The sequence below is a fragment of the Mytilus trossulus genome, chromosome 11 (assembly GCF_036588685.1).
Source record: "Mytilus trossulus isolate FHL-02 chromosome 11, PNRI_Mtr1.1.1.hap1, whole genome shotgun sequence".
In the NCBI taxonomy this organism is placed as follows: domain Eukaryota; kingdom Metazoa; phylum Mollusca; class Bivalvia; order Mytilida; family Mytilidae; genus Mytilus; species Mytilus trossulus.
The window spans coordinates 38,828,328-38,842,003 of NC_086383.1; the positions used below are offsets into that span (position 1 = coordinate 38,828,328).

The 13,676-nt window shown below is 31.3% G+C and overlaps 1 protein-coding gene across 1 annotated transcript in view; it reads right to left on the reverse strand.

Moving 5' to 3' along the window:
- Positions 1-1,965: 1,965 nt before the first annotated feature.
- The window catches only part of LOC134691068 (tRNA (guanine(10)-N2)-methyltransferase homolog), a 29,861-nt gene continuing 18,150 nt past the window's right edge, over positions 1,966-13,676 (reverse strand). The window contains exons 10-13 of the mRNA XM_063551265.1: positions 13,112-13,184; positions 4,579-4,710; positions 3,279-3,399; positions 1,966-2,160 (exon numbers count right to left, since the gene is read on the reverse strand). Of these exons, the coding sequence (XP_063407335.1) occupies positions 2,020-2,160; positions 3,279-3,399; positions 4,579-4,710; positions 13,112-13,184 (467 nt within the window). The 3' untranslated portion in view covers positions 1,966-2,019. The remainder of the gene's footprint in view (positions 2,161-3,278; positions 3,400-4,578; positions 4,711-13,111; positions 13,185-13,676) is intronic.

The window sequence follows — 13,676 nt, forward strand, 5'->3', positions numbered from 1 at the left end:
AAACTGCAAGACAGAATTAAGATTAGGATAGAATTAATTTAGGATAAAGATAGAATTAAGATTGGGATACAACTAAGATAGGGATAGAAATACGATTTAGATAGAAAATATGGAAAGAATTCAAATTCATTTAGATAGAATTAAGATAGGGATATGATTAGGATTCGGATACAATCAAAATTGGGATGGAAATGTGTTTTTGATAAAATTATGATTGGGATAGAATTGATATTCAGATTATGTTTGGATTCAGATAATATATAGATTCAGATATCAGTTAAACATATAATTGAGAAGATTCTGGCTCTGGTTTTGTTTTTCAGTGTTAATTGTTGACTGCTTATAAATAAAGTACTATGATTTAAAATTACAGTGACACTTGCCTAATCCGACACACTGGGGACCTGAAAAAAATGTTGGATTAAACAGGTTGTTGGAATACTCAGTTTTCTTCTGCAAGGATTAGGTATATATTGGGACCATGAAAATGTGTTGGTTAAAGCAGGATGTTTGAATACTCAGGTGTCAAATTACTGTGGATTCATTAATTTTCGTGGATTTCGTGGTTACAGGCGAACCACGAAATTAAATGTTCCATGAATGACAGATTTTCTATAATCTTGTTTGTAGACTGCATCAAAACCACGAAATTAAATATACATGAATTTGCAAGTACTCCCTAATGCACAAAAATTGGTACCCACGAAAATAAAGGAATCCACAGTAGGCAGGTTACACTATTTAGTAATAGTTACGCATACAGTACATTGTTATTTAATAACTAAAGCACTGCTCTGGGAATAATGTGTAATGTAAGAAGTACAAGCCGAATTGTTTACCTTTATTATTCTTAGGTCCTTTATTAATTTGAAAATTGCTATACCATGTCAGGAATATGACAGTTGTAGTACATTAATTTAATGTGTTTTATCATTTGATTTTACCATTTGATAAGGGATTTTCTATTTTGAATTTTCTTAGGGGTTCAGTAATTTTGTGATTTTATTTTTTTTCCTAAAGATGCTGAAGGTCTCCTCAATGTAAGGATCGGAGTATGTAATAGTGAGCATAACTTTTTTGATCTAAAAGATTGTTTAAGAATGTTTTCCCTGAGTTCCTGATGAAGATAAATCCAGAAACAATTCAAGTTGATTGGACTAATAAACTTCTTCAAAATCAACCTATACCAATACCTTAACCTGACTGGGGGACAGACAGAATGATGAACAGACAAACAGAAGAATGGATGCACACACCAAAAACAAAATGATAAGTGGGGCAAACAAAACCAAACAGTTGTTAATGAAAACATTACAATTAGAAAATATACAACATAGAATTTACAGAACATACAGTTACTGTATACTTAAGTGCCAGTCTTTGTAAGAATCAGGCAATTTAGGGAAAAATCAAAACATGATCAGAAAAAACCCACCGAGCTAATCATGCTATTTAATACTAACCATCGTCCTGAGTTAAAAATAATTGGTCTTTCGTTTGTGTGTGTCTGGTAATATCAAATAACTTGGTTAGAAAATTGGTTAGAATGATAGCAAATTATAGCAAATTACAGAGTTATCTCCCCTTATTCGTTAATTTCTAGTGCATTTCAACCAAATTGTATCTTCTATTACCAGAACAGATAATGGAAATAAATGTTATTTTTGTGCATAACTACATTTTATGAACTGAAATCAATGTCAAATTGGGTGGTTTTTTTTGGTCATGTTTTCACCACTGCCTGATTCTTAGGCAGACTGGCACTTAATTTGAAGTATTATGGTATTGTTCATATGAAATAAACAGTAAAAAAAAGGAAATGAGGGAAATGGGGTATCTATCCGTGACTCAAAATCAGTACATGCACAAGCCTGATGAAAAACGTCATCAACACGGATTACAATCTCTTTGTCTTGCATAGGCTTCAACCTGGAATAGCTCTTTATGTCTACAAACAAAATGAGATTCAATGGTTCATTAAATTTTATATCACAGATAAAAGACTTCAGTTTTGGCAAATCATGTATCATTTAAACTTGTTGTCTTTAATGTATCCTCTACTGTTTGTGTATTGCTCTGTGAGTTTTTATAATATAAGTCTCTAAATGGCTTGTTGTCATAGTGATCAACTGGTATTTGTGCTGTTCCCATGTCCTCATCCTACAAAAAAAAAACATTTATCTGAATTATATATCTGAAAGTTTAGTTAAACACCAACACACAGTATTATTAGTAACAGTAAGTGCAAGATTACAAATGTCAAATTTCAACATAATTTATACTGTACATTAGTATCAGACCTATTAACATTTTCAATGGACAATTAGAAATATTTTCCATTGGATTATCTCCCCTTAACCAGAAAAATCTACGCTGAAAAAAAATTAAAATGTTCCAAGTAGGGGGGTTAGCTACATTGTAGTTTTTAAACCAGGTCTAACTCACCATAATTTTCTTCTTACAGAAAACGCCTGTTCCAAATCGGGAAAAGTGTGATTGTTTTTGACTTGTGCCTTTGATTAATAGCATTTGATATTAAGTTTTTTAAATGACCCTCCTTTCTGATTTTGCAGTTGAGTTCAGTATTTTTGTTACATTTTCAATTACAAATGGATTATTATAAAATTAAGAATAAAATTGTGGGATGTGTCAAAGAGACAACAACCCGACCAAAGAGTGGTTACCATTATTTTATGTTGGCCATATTTGTATTGGTATAAATCAGGCCATTAATTTACTTGTTTGAATATTGTTTTACATTTTTCATGGCCTTTTGTAAAGAATTATACGGTATGGGATTATCTCATTGTTGAAGGCAGACTCTGGCCTATACTTGCTTACTACCACATGTGATAGTATTTTGTATGTAATATAATTTTCAATATTTACCTTTGAATCAATAAAATAACATTGAACAAGGTACACCCACCATGTAAATTATACACTTACATAAATCCTTGGCATTTAACTATGGTTATGATAAAATTGAAAATGGGGAATGTGTCAAAGAGACAACAACCCGATCAAATAAAAAAACAACAGCAGAAGGTCACTAACAGGTCTTCAATGTAGCAAGAAATTCCCGCATCCGGAGGCGTCCTTCAGCTGGCCCCTTAACAAATATATACTAGTTCAGTGATAATGAACGCCATACTCATTTCCAAATTGTACACAAGAAACTAAAATTAAAATAATACAAGACTAACAAAGGTCAGAGGCTCCTGACTGAGTCTTCTAACTAGACACAAGCTCCATAAAAATACTACCAGTACACTAACCTTGAATTCTTTGCATTTAACCATGGTTATAAGTCGTCGAGATATTCTAGTTGATAATGTTTGTTCACAATTTGAATCCAGTCTGAGACAGGGGTGTGTTGGCAGATTGTCTTCTGTATAGCTACAAGACAAAGTTTTTCTTATTTTTATTGGCTGATAGCTTTTAATTAACATAAATACATTTTTTTTTAATTCATTGTTGCATGTGTTGTTATATATGGTAATGGAAATTTGGGCTAAATAAGAAATGTGACTAAATTCCAGTAGTTTTCAGTCAAAAATTTAAGAAGACAGTTTGGTTGTTTATTGGGATATTTTATTATGGAAATAATGGGACTTAGTGAGTACTGTGGGTTTATTTGTTTTTGTGAGTATCTTTTTTTGTGGATTGATGAAAACTTTTATTTTCCTGGATATTTGATTACGTGATTTTGTAAAAGTCTGTATACAAGCCTATAGAAAATTTAAAATTCTTTGAAGATTTAAATTCATGGTTCACCTGGACCCAAAAAATCCAGAAAAAAATGGTATCAAACAGGGCTGAGCTCAATATAGTAGCAGCTACGTAGCCGCTTCTTAGCTGCTATCTATATCTATGTAACAACTAGTATATAGCAACACGTTCAATAGTAAAAATCTACGTAGCACTACGTAGCCATGACAATATAGAACGGAGCCCTGTTAAGAATAATAATAAGAACTGGCATTCGGATATCTAATACTTGCATCTGTATGAAGATTATCCTGAAAAGGCAATATTAATCTCGCATTTTTGTCCCAGCTTAAAAATTCACAATTATAAATGCACACATATAAATCCTCTTCAAACAAATGTGCTCCAACTCCCATCATTATTAATTAAAAAGGCTTGTGACCAGGTAAAGAATGCTTTCATTTAGAATGAGAGTTTAAAATCAAATATTGAATTGCAGTAAGGATTGGAGCATATTTGAATTATCTCCCTTTGTTCATAAGATAAAGCTTTTACAATGTAAGCTAATTATTACACAAGGATTTTAAAATTGAATATGGAAATGGGGAATGTGTCAAAGAGACAACAATCAGACCATAGAAAAAACAACAGCAGAAGGTCACCAACAAGTCTTCAATGTAGCAAAAAATTCCCACATCCGAAGGCGTCCTTCAGCTGCCCCCTAAACAAATATATACTATTTCAGTGATAATGAACGCCGTACTAATTTTCAAATTGTACACAAGAAACTAAAATTAAAATAATACAAGATTTTGATTGCACCAAATGCGACCGTAATATCAACTTACGACAAATTTTATTTCTAACCTTTCTCTACTAACAGGAAACCAGAAAACAACTCTACCATTCATGTTCAGGAACCTTGCAGCAAAGTTTAACAAATCTTTGAAGATGTCTGCCATCTGGTATTCAACACGTTGAGGAATGTGACCATTCTTACTGCAAATAATAAAGAAATGTCTTGATTTATGTACATATTTCACGTGATCATAATTTGGTCATATTAAAGACAGGAAAAGTGTTCATTGGTATAAAAAAAAAATAGGAATATAGAAAACAAGATTCATGATATTTATGTTTTTGTGTGACAGTCATACAAGTGAGAGGTGTAGCTAGCTATAATACCAGGTTTAATCCACCATTTCTTACATAAGAAAATGCCTGTACTAAGTCTGGAATATGACAGTTGTGTCCATTAATTAGATGATTTGAGCTTTTTATTGTGCCATTTGATTAGGGTCTTTCCTTTTTGATTTTTTTTCGGAGTTCAGTAATTTTGTGATTTTACTATTTAGTCCTTTAAGTTTGGTTAAATATCATTCAATAAGTCGAGGACTACATGACACAGGGGTTAATTAAAAGTCTAGGGAAAAAAGGGGGGGGGGGGGGGGGTAATTGACTTGTCAATAATGTTATAAGAATATTTGACATTATTATGCTCTCTAACCCTTCCTGATTCCACCAATAGGACAAAATAAAGATATTTTTTTTATTGAATTCATACCATAATTGTCAACATGATCATTAAAAACACAAAATAAAAGTCATGTTAGTACAAATTCTATACATAATCTCGTCATAGATATCATAGATATCGGGATTTAAATTGTTTACACCTGACACCTTTCGTCTACAATATTTGTCAAACTATGAATAGGTAGCAATGACTTATATTTTTTTTCCAAACAAATTATTGTCTTTTTTCTCTATATTTTAGCAAAATTTAAAATCCAAATAATTTATTAAAAAACATCCTGAGCTGAATATTCTAAAATTTGTGTAGGTTAAATGCAACAAAAGGTTAAAAAATGACTCTTTTATCTTTCAATTAATTTAAAGAAATTAAGGATAAATTCCATACAATGTAAATGATTTTACCATGTCTATATTTTCTTAAAAAGTATTTTTTGGCAAATCAAATAGTAAATAATTAACTGATTTTATATTATGAAAAACCATATGCATTTAAATGCATGAGATTCTCTTTCTTAGTTAACATGCTTATTTCGTAAAATTCTGCTTTTTATCTACCTCCAACTTTCCTTCCCTATTCCACATTATTGCTTTATACATGTTATATATCACACATCTACACTTTTTAACTCCCTACATTCTACAACCCCTCAACTCCATATATCCCCCTTTCCAAAAGCATGCCATCCCCAAGGGTTTGGATGGGGTTAAACGATTAAAGAATAATGCCCTTAAAAAATGAAGATTAGAGAATAACGGAAAAAACAATAGAAGATAAGAGAAAAAAGGGGTTAATTTTTTGAAGATTAGAGAAAAAAGGGGTTAATTTTTTAATGATTCTAGAGAAAAAAGGGGTAAAAATTAAAAGTTTACAGAATAACAGACCCCCCCCCCCCATCAAGACCCTCATCCCCCTCTTAGAGGCATGATATCTTTTGTTAACATTTTTATATACAGTTATGAAATGAATAATGGTGAGAAATCAACTTAATCGTTCCTCATTAAATTTGTTTTTATCTGAATGTGTGATTCACATGAATGCACAATTATTTATATACCTATATATATATTAATCTACTCGTTCTTCTTTAAATGTTTTATATAAATAGAGATCAACATAAATGTTAATTTTTATCTCATCATTGATTTAAAAATAACACATATTCAGGTTAATTTAAAGTACACTTATCAGTAATTAGTTCAAGCAATGATTTTAGAAATGTTCTAAATATAAGACAACAATGGAAAACTGAATAGATAAAAATAGCTCTGTTGGTTAACACAAGAAATAATTGATATAAATAGATTTGGTTAAGGCAAACTACCTGTTTAACCTTTTTGTCAATGTAACAACCGGTTGGTTAACGCAAATCCCATAGACATAACACAAAGTTGGTAGAGTCCATTTAAATTTGTAGGTAAACCACTGATAATAATGTATAAAATTGGACTCATATGAAAGAAGTCAGGTCATGCTTCACTCATATACAAGAAGAAATTGGATTTTGATAAGGCTTATTTATTTGTGTCTGCTTGGAAAATAAAAAACTATCTGTTCAAATTTAATAAATTATAAGGATTCTAAGGGTATGGACTATACAACTGAAATTAAATTTAAATCTTTTTTACCAGGTAAAGTGTCTTCATTTATTAGTGTTAAATTGAAATTAATTCATATTCATTTTCATGTTGAGTAACTATAAAACAACTTTTTTAAGAAACTTAAAAATTCTTAAAGAATTAACATGAAAGTTGCATTTCTCTATTGATAACTACACCATTTGAAAGTAAAATTGTTAAACAGATATATAATTTGGAACTTGGAATTTTGTGGTCATTTCACTTATTTGGAGTGAACAACACAAAAAGTTGTCTTTCTTAAATTTTGGTTAGAAATTAATGTGCTGTCCTCTAGGCATCAACTTAGAACCAATAATTTTTAGACTTGAGAGGATTTATGTGAAAAGATGAATAGAGAAGGCCATTTTTTTTTTTAATTTGGGGGGGGGGGTGGATCAATCATTTGAAAGGGGATATGTAGTTGGACTAACTGGATACGCCCCTGAAATAAGCAGTGGCAGATCCCCCCCCATATTTTTTGCAAATCAATGCATTTTATTAGGGACATACATATACAAACAATGTAGTTGGAACCCCCTTTTTATAATTGCTGGGTTATTTTAAATTTAGCATATTGACAAATGTTTGGGAAAGCACTTTTTTCTAGAAAAAAAAAAAAAAAAATCCAACCACCCACAATTTATTTATTTGGTTGCCTCCCAACCCCACATTGTATGTAAATCTGGAACAGCCCTAAACATGCTAAACATAATAATAGCAAAAAAATGGTGAAATTTATATCAGCTGTTTTTCCTAGCTTGTTCTTCCCAAAAAATCTTAGTCTCAGGTATATGAAATATATATATTGCATTTTTCTTTTGAATATTTGATCTTAAGAATTAAAAATGTTGTTAAATCATTATTTGTGTTTATAAAAAAATGTTTTCTTTAGTTGAAAATTATCATTGTAATTATTGATGGTATTTTATTAAATTCATTTCTATCGTTAGAAAAAAAACAAAACATTTTTTTTGTTTTTGTTTTATTCAAATTACATAGGAATATATTTTTTTACAGAGGTTTACGACTCTACGTGCATAAACTTAAAGAATGCCAACTTTAATGGTAACATACTGCATGTACTGGTAAGTCAAATTGCTTTTTTTCACTTAGCATCATAGTATGATACGATATGCAAATGATATGATTTGCAGATTTGTCATTGATTTAAAAGTTCAGATTAAATCTTTTACTGCATGTGTTGTATGGATAATTTGCTAAAAAAAATTACATTTATCTTGTTGATATAGGTTCAGCATTTATCCTGAAACCAATCACATTGATATTACATCATTGTAGGAAAGCACTGTGTAGATCTGTGTTAGCAGATATTTATTTACTATTGCTTTTCATGATTTTTTAAAGTCATGTCATTTATTTTTCAACCAGGTCTAGAAATATGAAACACTGATGATTGAAGGCCCAACGGTCACTTTCAATTTTGGAAGCATTCTTGGGAGAGTAGGCCTTGGTCACCCATTATAAAGACTACATATACATGTAAAGTTAATGCAGATTTTTTTTACATGTTCCACATTAAACACAACATTGTTTAATTTGGGGACCCAGGACTGCACCTTTTCAAAATTTATTCTGGAACTGTATCTGAATTTGTTAGCTTATTTGTTCTTTGGACTATGAATAGCTATTTATACATTGACTATGAAATCATATTTCTCTAATTTTATAAGATCGTCCCTCGAAAAATGTTGAAAATGTGTATATTTCATTTTTTCTAGCTTCTCTCATGCAATAGGGGTACCTTTTTGGTCACTATTTAAGAGCTGTGTTTAAATATGAATTGTAACACTTTATATATATAAATAGTGACTAAACAGATTGAACAAATACTTCTCAAGAAACAGAAAAAGAAGATAACTTGGAACATCACCAGACTTTGTATGTATAAACAGTTAGATCAAATCAGCAAGTTATGCTTCCCTGTAAGTAGTCAGCAAACAGTGGCAGATCTAGAAATTTTCATAAGGGGGCCTACTGAATGCCAAATAGAGGGCCCCCTCCGGTCATGCTTCAGTGATTCCCTATATAATCAACTATTTTTTCCCACAAAAAAGGGGGGGGGGGGTGGGGGCGGGCCCCTGATAATTCCTCTAAAGCTGCCTCTGTGAAATCTATCTATAAAACTGCAGGTAAGGCAAAGTTTAAGTCTATCAAGTTTTCATACATTTTTTGTTCAAATTTTCACACAATTGTTCAAAAAGCTAAACATACTTTAAGAAAAGTTTCAAACAATGTAAAGTGTTTCATTCCCCAAAAAACTTGTGCTTTTCGGCCAAAGAATCATGGCTAATTTGTGAATGAAAGGAAAAGCAGATCCTACCGCATTGCACTCAAGCATTTCAATAGGTCATTTCAGAATCTGAAGAACCATGGGTAATTTCATTGTTTGTACCCCAAAATGCAAATTATATGTTTAATACTTCATTGGTTATATTTCAATTGTCTAAAACGTTTTTAACCAAATACAACATTTTGGTGTATGCTTTTGAAAATATTATTAGATTCTAAAACAGCGAATTGCAAACTGACCTAATAATTTTGTTATCATGACCATGTCTACTGATACAAACATTATAAGTGAGTGAGAATATACCAATTAGTTTTGATACATTTATATTAGGAGGAGAATATAAAATGTGATATGAATATAAACCCAGCATTGTACATGACCAATTCAATTTGCTGCAACAAATTCAATTTTGTCATTTTAGACTTAAATGCGATTTAAATTTATACGATTTAGAGAAAAATCCTGCTTAATTCATATAAATTATTTCAGATTTAAACTATTGCGCAATGCTATGCAAGATTTTATTATTGCGTTTACAACTGTAGCATTTTTCGCAATCATCATGATCATAAAAACCTCATAATAATTTTTGAATTTACAGTATTTAAATTTTAGACTAAATTGGTGCTAGCTGAGGTCAAAGTTTAAATTGAAACCTTCTTTGAAATAAAATTTTGCAGTCATGCAAGAATTAACTGATGCAGTGAGCCCTTTGAATATTATTTTTATTGGTTTTAACATTGATTGTGTAATAAGTAAATTAAAATCAAGCTTAATATAATTGTTAAACACATATACACATTTAGGGGACTCTGATCTGTCGATACCTAAATTTTGGCATTGTACAATTCCATGATTTCTCTGACTGTAAATTGCATCAATTCATTAAATCCCTGTACTGTGGTGTTAGATGTGTACAGATTGATATATAAGTCTTAGACACTTAATTTTTTATTAGTTCTTCATTATCTGGAACTACTCTTGTATTTGTGGTTGTGTTAGGTTTTTTTATCTGCTTTTCATTAATCTGATGAGGGAAGCCCATGCATTTCAACTGATGCTTATAATTTGTTCCTATGTTGTACTGTTACACCACTGTCCAATGTGAGGTTGTAAGGTGGGATTGGTCCCAGCTAACATGTTAAACCACACCCCATTCTGCATGGGCCTGTCCAAAGTCAGCAACCTGTAATTCAGGGGTTGTCTGTTGTTGCAGTATATCTGATGGTTCTTTTAGTTGATTATATTGTACATAAGACAGGCTGTTATTTTTCATTGGTTTTCTTTGTTCAAGTTGTATTAGATTTGTTCTTTTCGGGCCTTTTATAGCTTCTATGGAGTATGGGTTTTGCTCAATTTTGAAGGCCTATAGTTGTTAAATTCTGTGTCATTTCAATGGTCTCTGGTTGAGAGTTATCTGATTGACAATTTTGTCACATCTTATGTCTATGATGATTAAGAAATGAAATAAAATCAATATATGCTCCTTAGAGGGCACTTAAATGGTGTTGATTCTTTGGTTGTGATAGTCCAATATTGCCATAGAGGAGCCAAAGGAGTCCGATTAAACAGATCCCTTTCCTAAAAACTTCTGAATCCATTGAAACCATACTTGCTAGAAACCTTTAAAATATTTCTAGTTTACTAGTTCATGCAGTCATATTTCTATTTCAGGAATTTTTTTAATATTTAGACAAATGACTTGGGTGAGGTATTTAGGCTACTGGGAACCTCTTGTTATCTAACAATTTGTTAAAAAAAATATTATGCTTGAGGCCATAAAAAAGAATAGGTTTGTTTGCCCAAATGCTACCTACCCAGAAAAAAGCTGGCTACTCAAATTCTTTAATTGTCCTGATTTGAAGAAGTTTTTTTTAATCAGATAGGCATGAAGACTAATAAACACCTGATACTTCAATTTCTCTTTTAAAAAAAAAAGAAAATGTCTACCTACCTACCCACTGTCTCAACCTTTGGGTAGGGTTTGGGCAAACCAAAATATTTTTAATTGTGGCCTGAGACATAAAAGATTTCAAATAATTTGCAAAGATACTATCAAAATATTCAATTTTCTTTTAACTATGGGGCCTAAATTAAAATATTGTTTGTTCTCCTACCCAGAATTTTTTATGTGGGTAGGTAGGTAGGTAAATTATTTTATTTTTTTTCTGGAAAAATATTTTGGATGTTTATATAATAGTATGAATGTAGGGAGCCGCGTACATCTTTTATCTCTGCATATGCATGCATTTATGTGTCACTTGCTATAACCTTCACCTCTTATATATTCTTTTATACATGTATGTGTATATCTGCTCTTTTTTTTTCTTTATTGTGTTCTGCTAGATATATTCACTGCTATTATATATGCACCTTTTAATCCTTAATCACACTCTGTAGTGTGCTTTCTGGCTTAGTAATACAACTGCACGTGTCGTGTTGTTCTATTTGCAAATTAATATTAAACTTGTATACCTTCGAAACATTTCAATGTACTACCGCCACAGTGCTCATACTACTTCAGAATTATATGGGGGAGGTCAATTCTCTTTTGTAATTAATAGGGAGAAGTGGTGAGATTTGAAAGAGAAGTGCTCATTCGCGCGGTGCGCTACAATGTTTGGATTTTACTATAATATAAAGGGTCATATGTAAATAATGTTCTTTTTATATTGTTCAATTCATATCTGAGTATACAATTAAAGTAACATTTCATATTAAAAGTTGTTTAAGTTTTACTAAGGTTCTCAGAGGCGGATTTAGGGGGGCCCAGGCCCCCCCTTTTTGTGAAAAAATTTGGTTGCTTATATAGGGAATCACTGAAGCGTGACTGGAGCAGGGCCCCTCTTAGGTCAGTCAGTGGGCTCCCACTTATGAAAATTCCTGGATCCGCCACTGGTTCTTGTGAGAAACTACCAACTAAATATTTAATATCTAGCACTATAAAAAATATTTTTTTTATTTTAAAAAATGTAAAGAAATTATAATATATCAATTACAATTTAATTCAAAACTATCTTGTGTATGAAATTCTGTGTTTCTCACAAAAAAATATAAAAGATATTAAGCTGGGCCAAAATATATTGATATTGATAGTATAATAGTCTCAAAGTTAAGCAACTTCAATCAATAGTTTGAAACAATCCATAATAAAAATAGGGAATTATATACCCCAATCAATTAGATGAAACCAAAAGCCTCTTAATGCGTGTGGAATACGTAATTTCCCCCTTTGGCATCAATATTTTTCTGTCAGCTGTTCCATCCGTGCGTCCGTAGTAATTATTGTAAAAGTACGGATTTCGGTCATAGCTGGTCCACTTCCGATCCGTAGTATAGAAATCGGTCAATGGCGGACTATTGCAATAAAATTTACAAAAATAAACGATGTTTGACAAGTAATCTGGTTATTTGGAAAGGAACATGACGTTTTTAATGCAATTAATGGATTAAACAATTACTGGAGGCAACTTTTATCACGTTAAAATGAAGTAACAAACTTAGTTTGCCGCCAAAATTTAGGTTGATGTACGTTTTTAAGTAACAATCACCGGAACTTGCGGAAATGCACGAAATGATAAAAAGATGTAGTTTTATCAAATAGCCTGCTACACACCGCAAAGACTACCGGAAATCAAAACCGCATGTAACCCGGAAATCAGCACTCGATTCTAAACCGCAACAGGCAAAATTCCGGAATAAAAAAAAAATGTTTTCAAAAACGTCAATAAAATTATTTGGGTCGGGGCGATTTTTTTGGGTCGGTCGGCTGACAGCAAACAAACAATATTTTAATTTAGGCCTGGAAAAAAAGAGTTGAGGCGTAACACAAAAAACTAAGATGATAAACTAGTTACTGTTGTTCCAAATCTCTTGTATGATTTATCTCTGCTATTTGCATGTCAGAGCTTTTAAAATCTTATAAACAATACTCACACATCATCCGTTACCAAACAATCATCTTTTTCTGTGCCGATTCTTTTGGCTCCCTCTCTTATACCATATGGAGCTGAAATTTAAAAAAAATTGTTTAAGGAATGTTGACGACCAACAGAATTTTAGAAAAGATCTTTACCTTTAGGAGAAATAAAAAGAGAGCACTGATATGCTTATTTAATATATAAATGAAACAATTACAAAAATGATCTCATCTTCACGCAGAATACAGTAATTTATCAAAATGGCAATGATTCATACATTATTACAATTTCATGAAGTTATGCACATAAATAATACTTTCAACATTTAAAATCAAGTTTCTTTTTATGTTACTCCTATCCAGTCACATTTTCCCCAACAATACAAAACATTGCTAAAATCCTGAAATTAAGCTGGTACCCAACACTTTCACTAAAAATAATTTGGCTCGTTTCATTTTCATAAAATTTTGTCTAGGTATTTACTTTGACCCTTAAACAAAACTATAAACATTTCAAAAATTTTGAACCTACCGTCTTGTCAGAAAAATTACACTGGTTATATAACAGTTTGACAAACACCA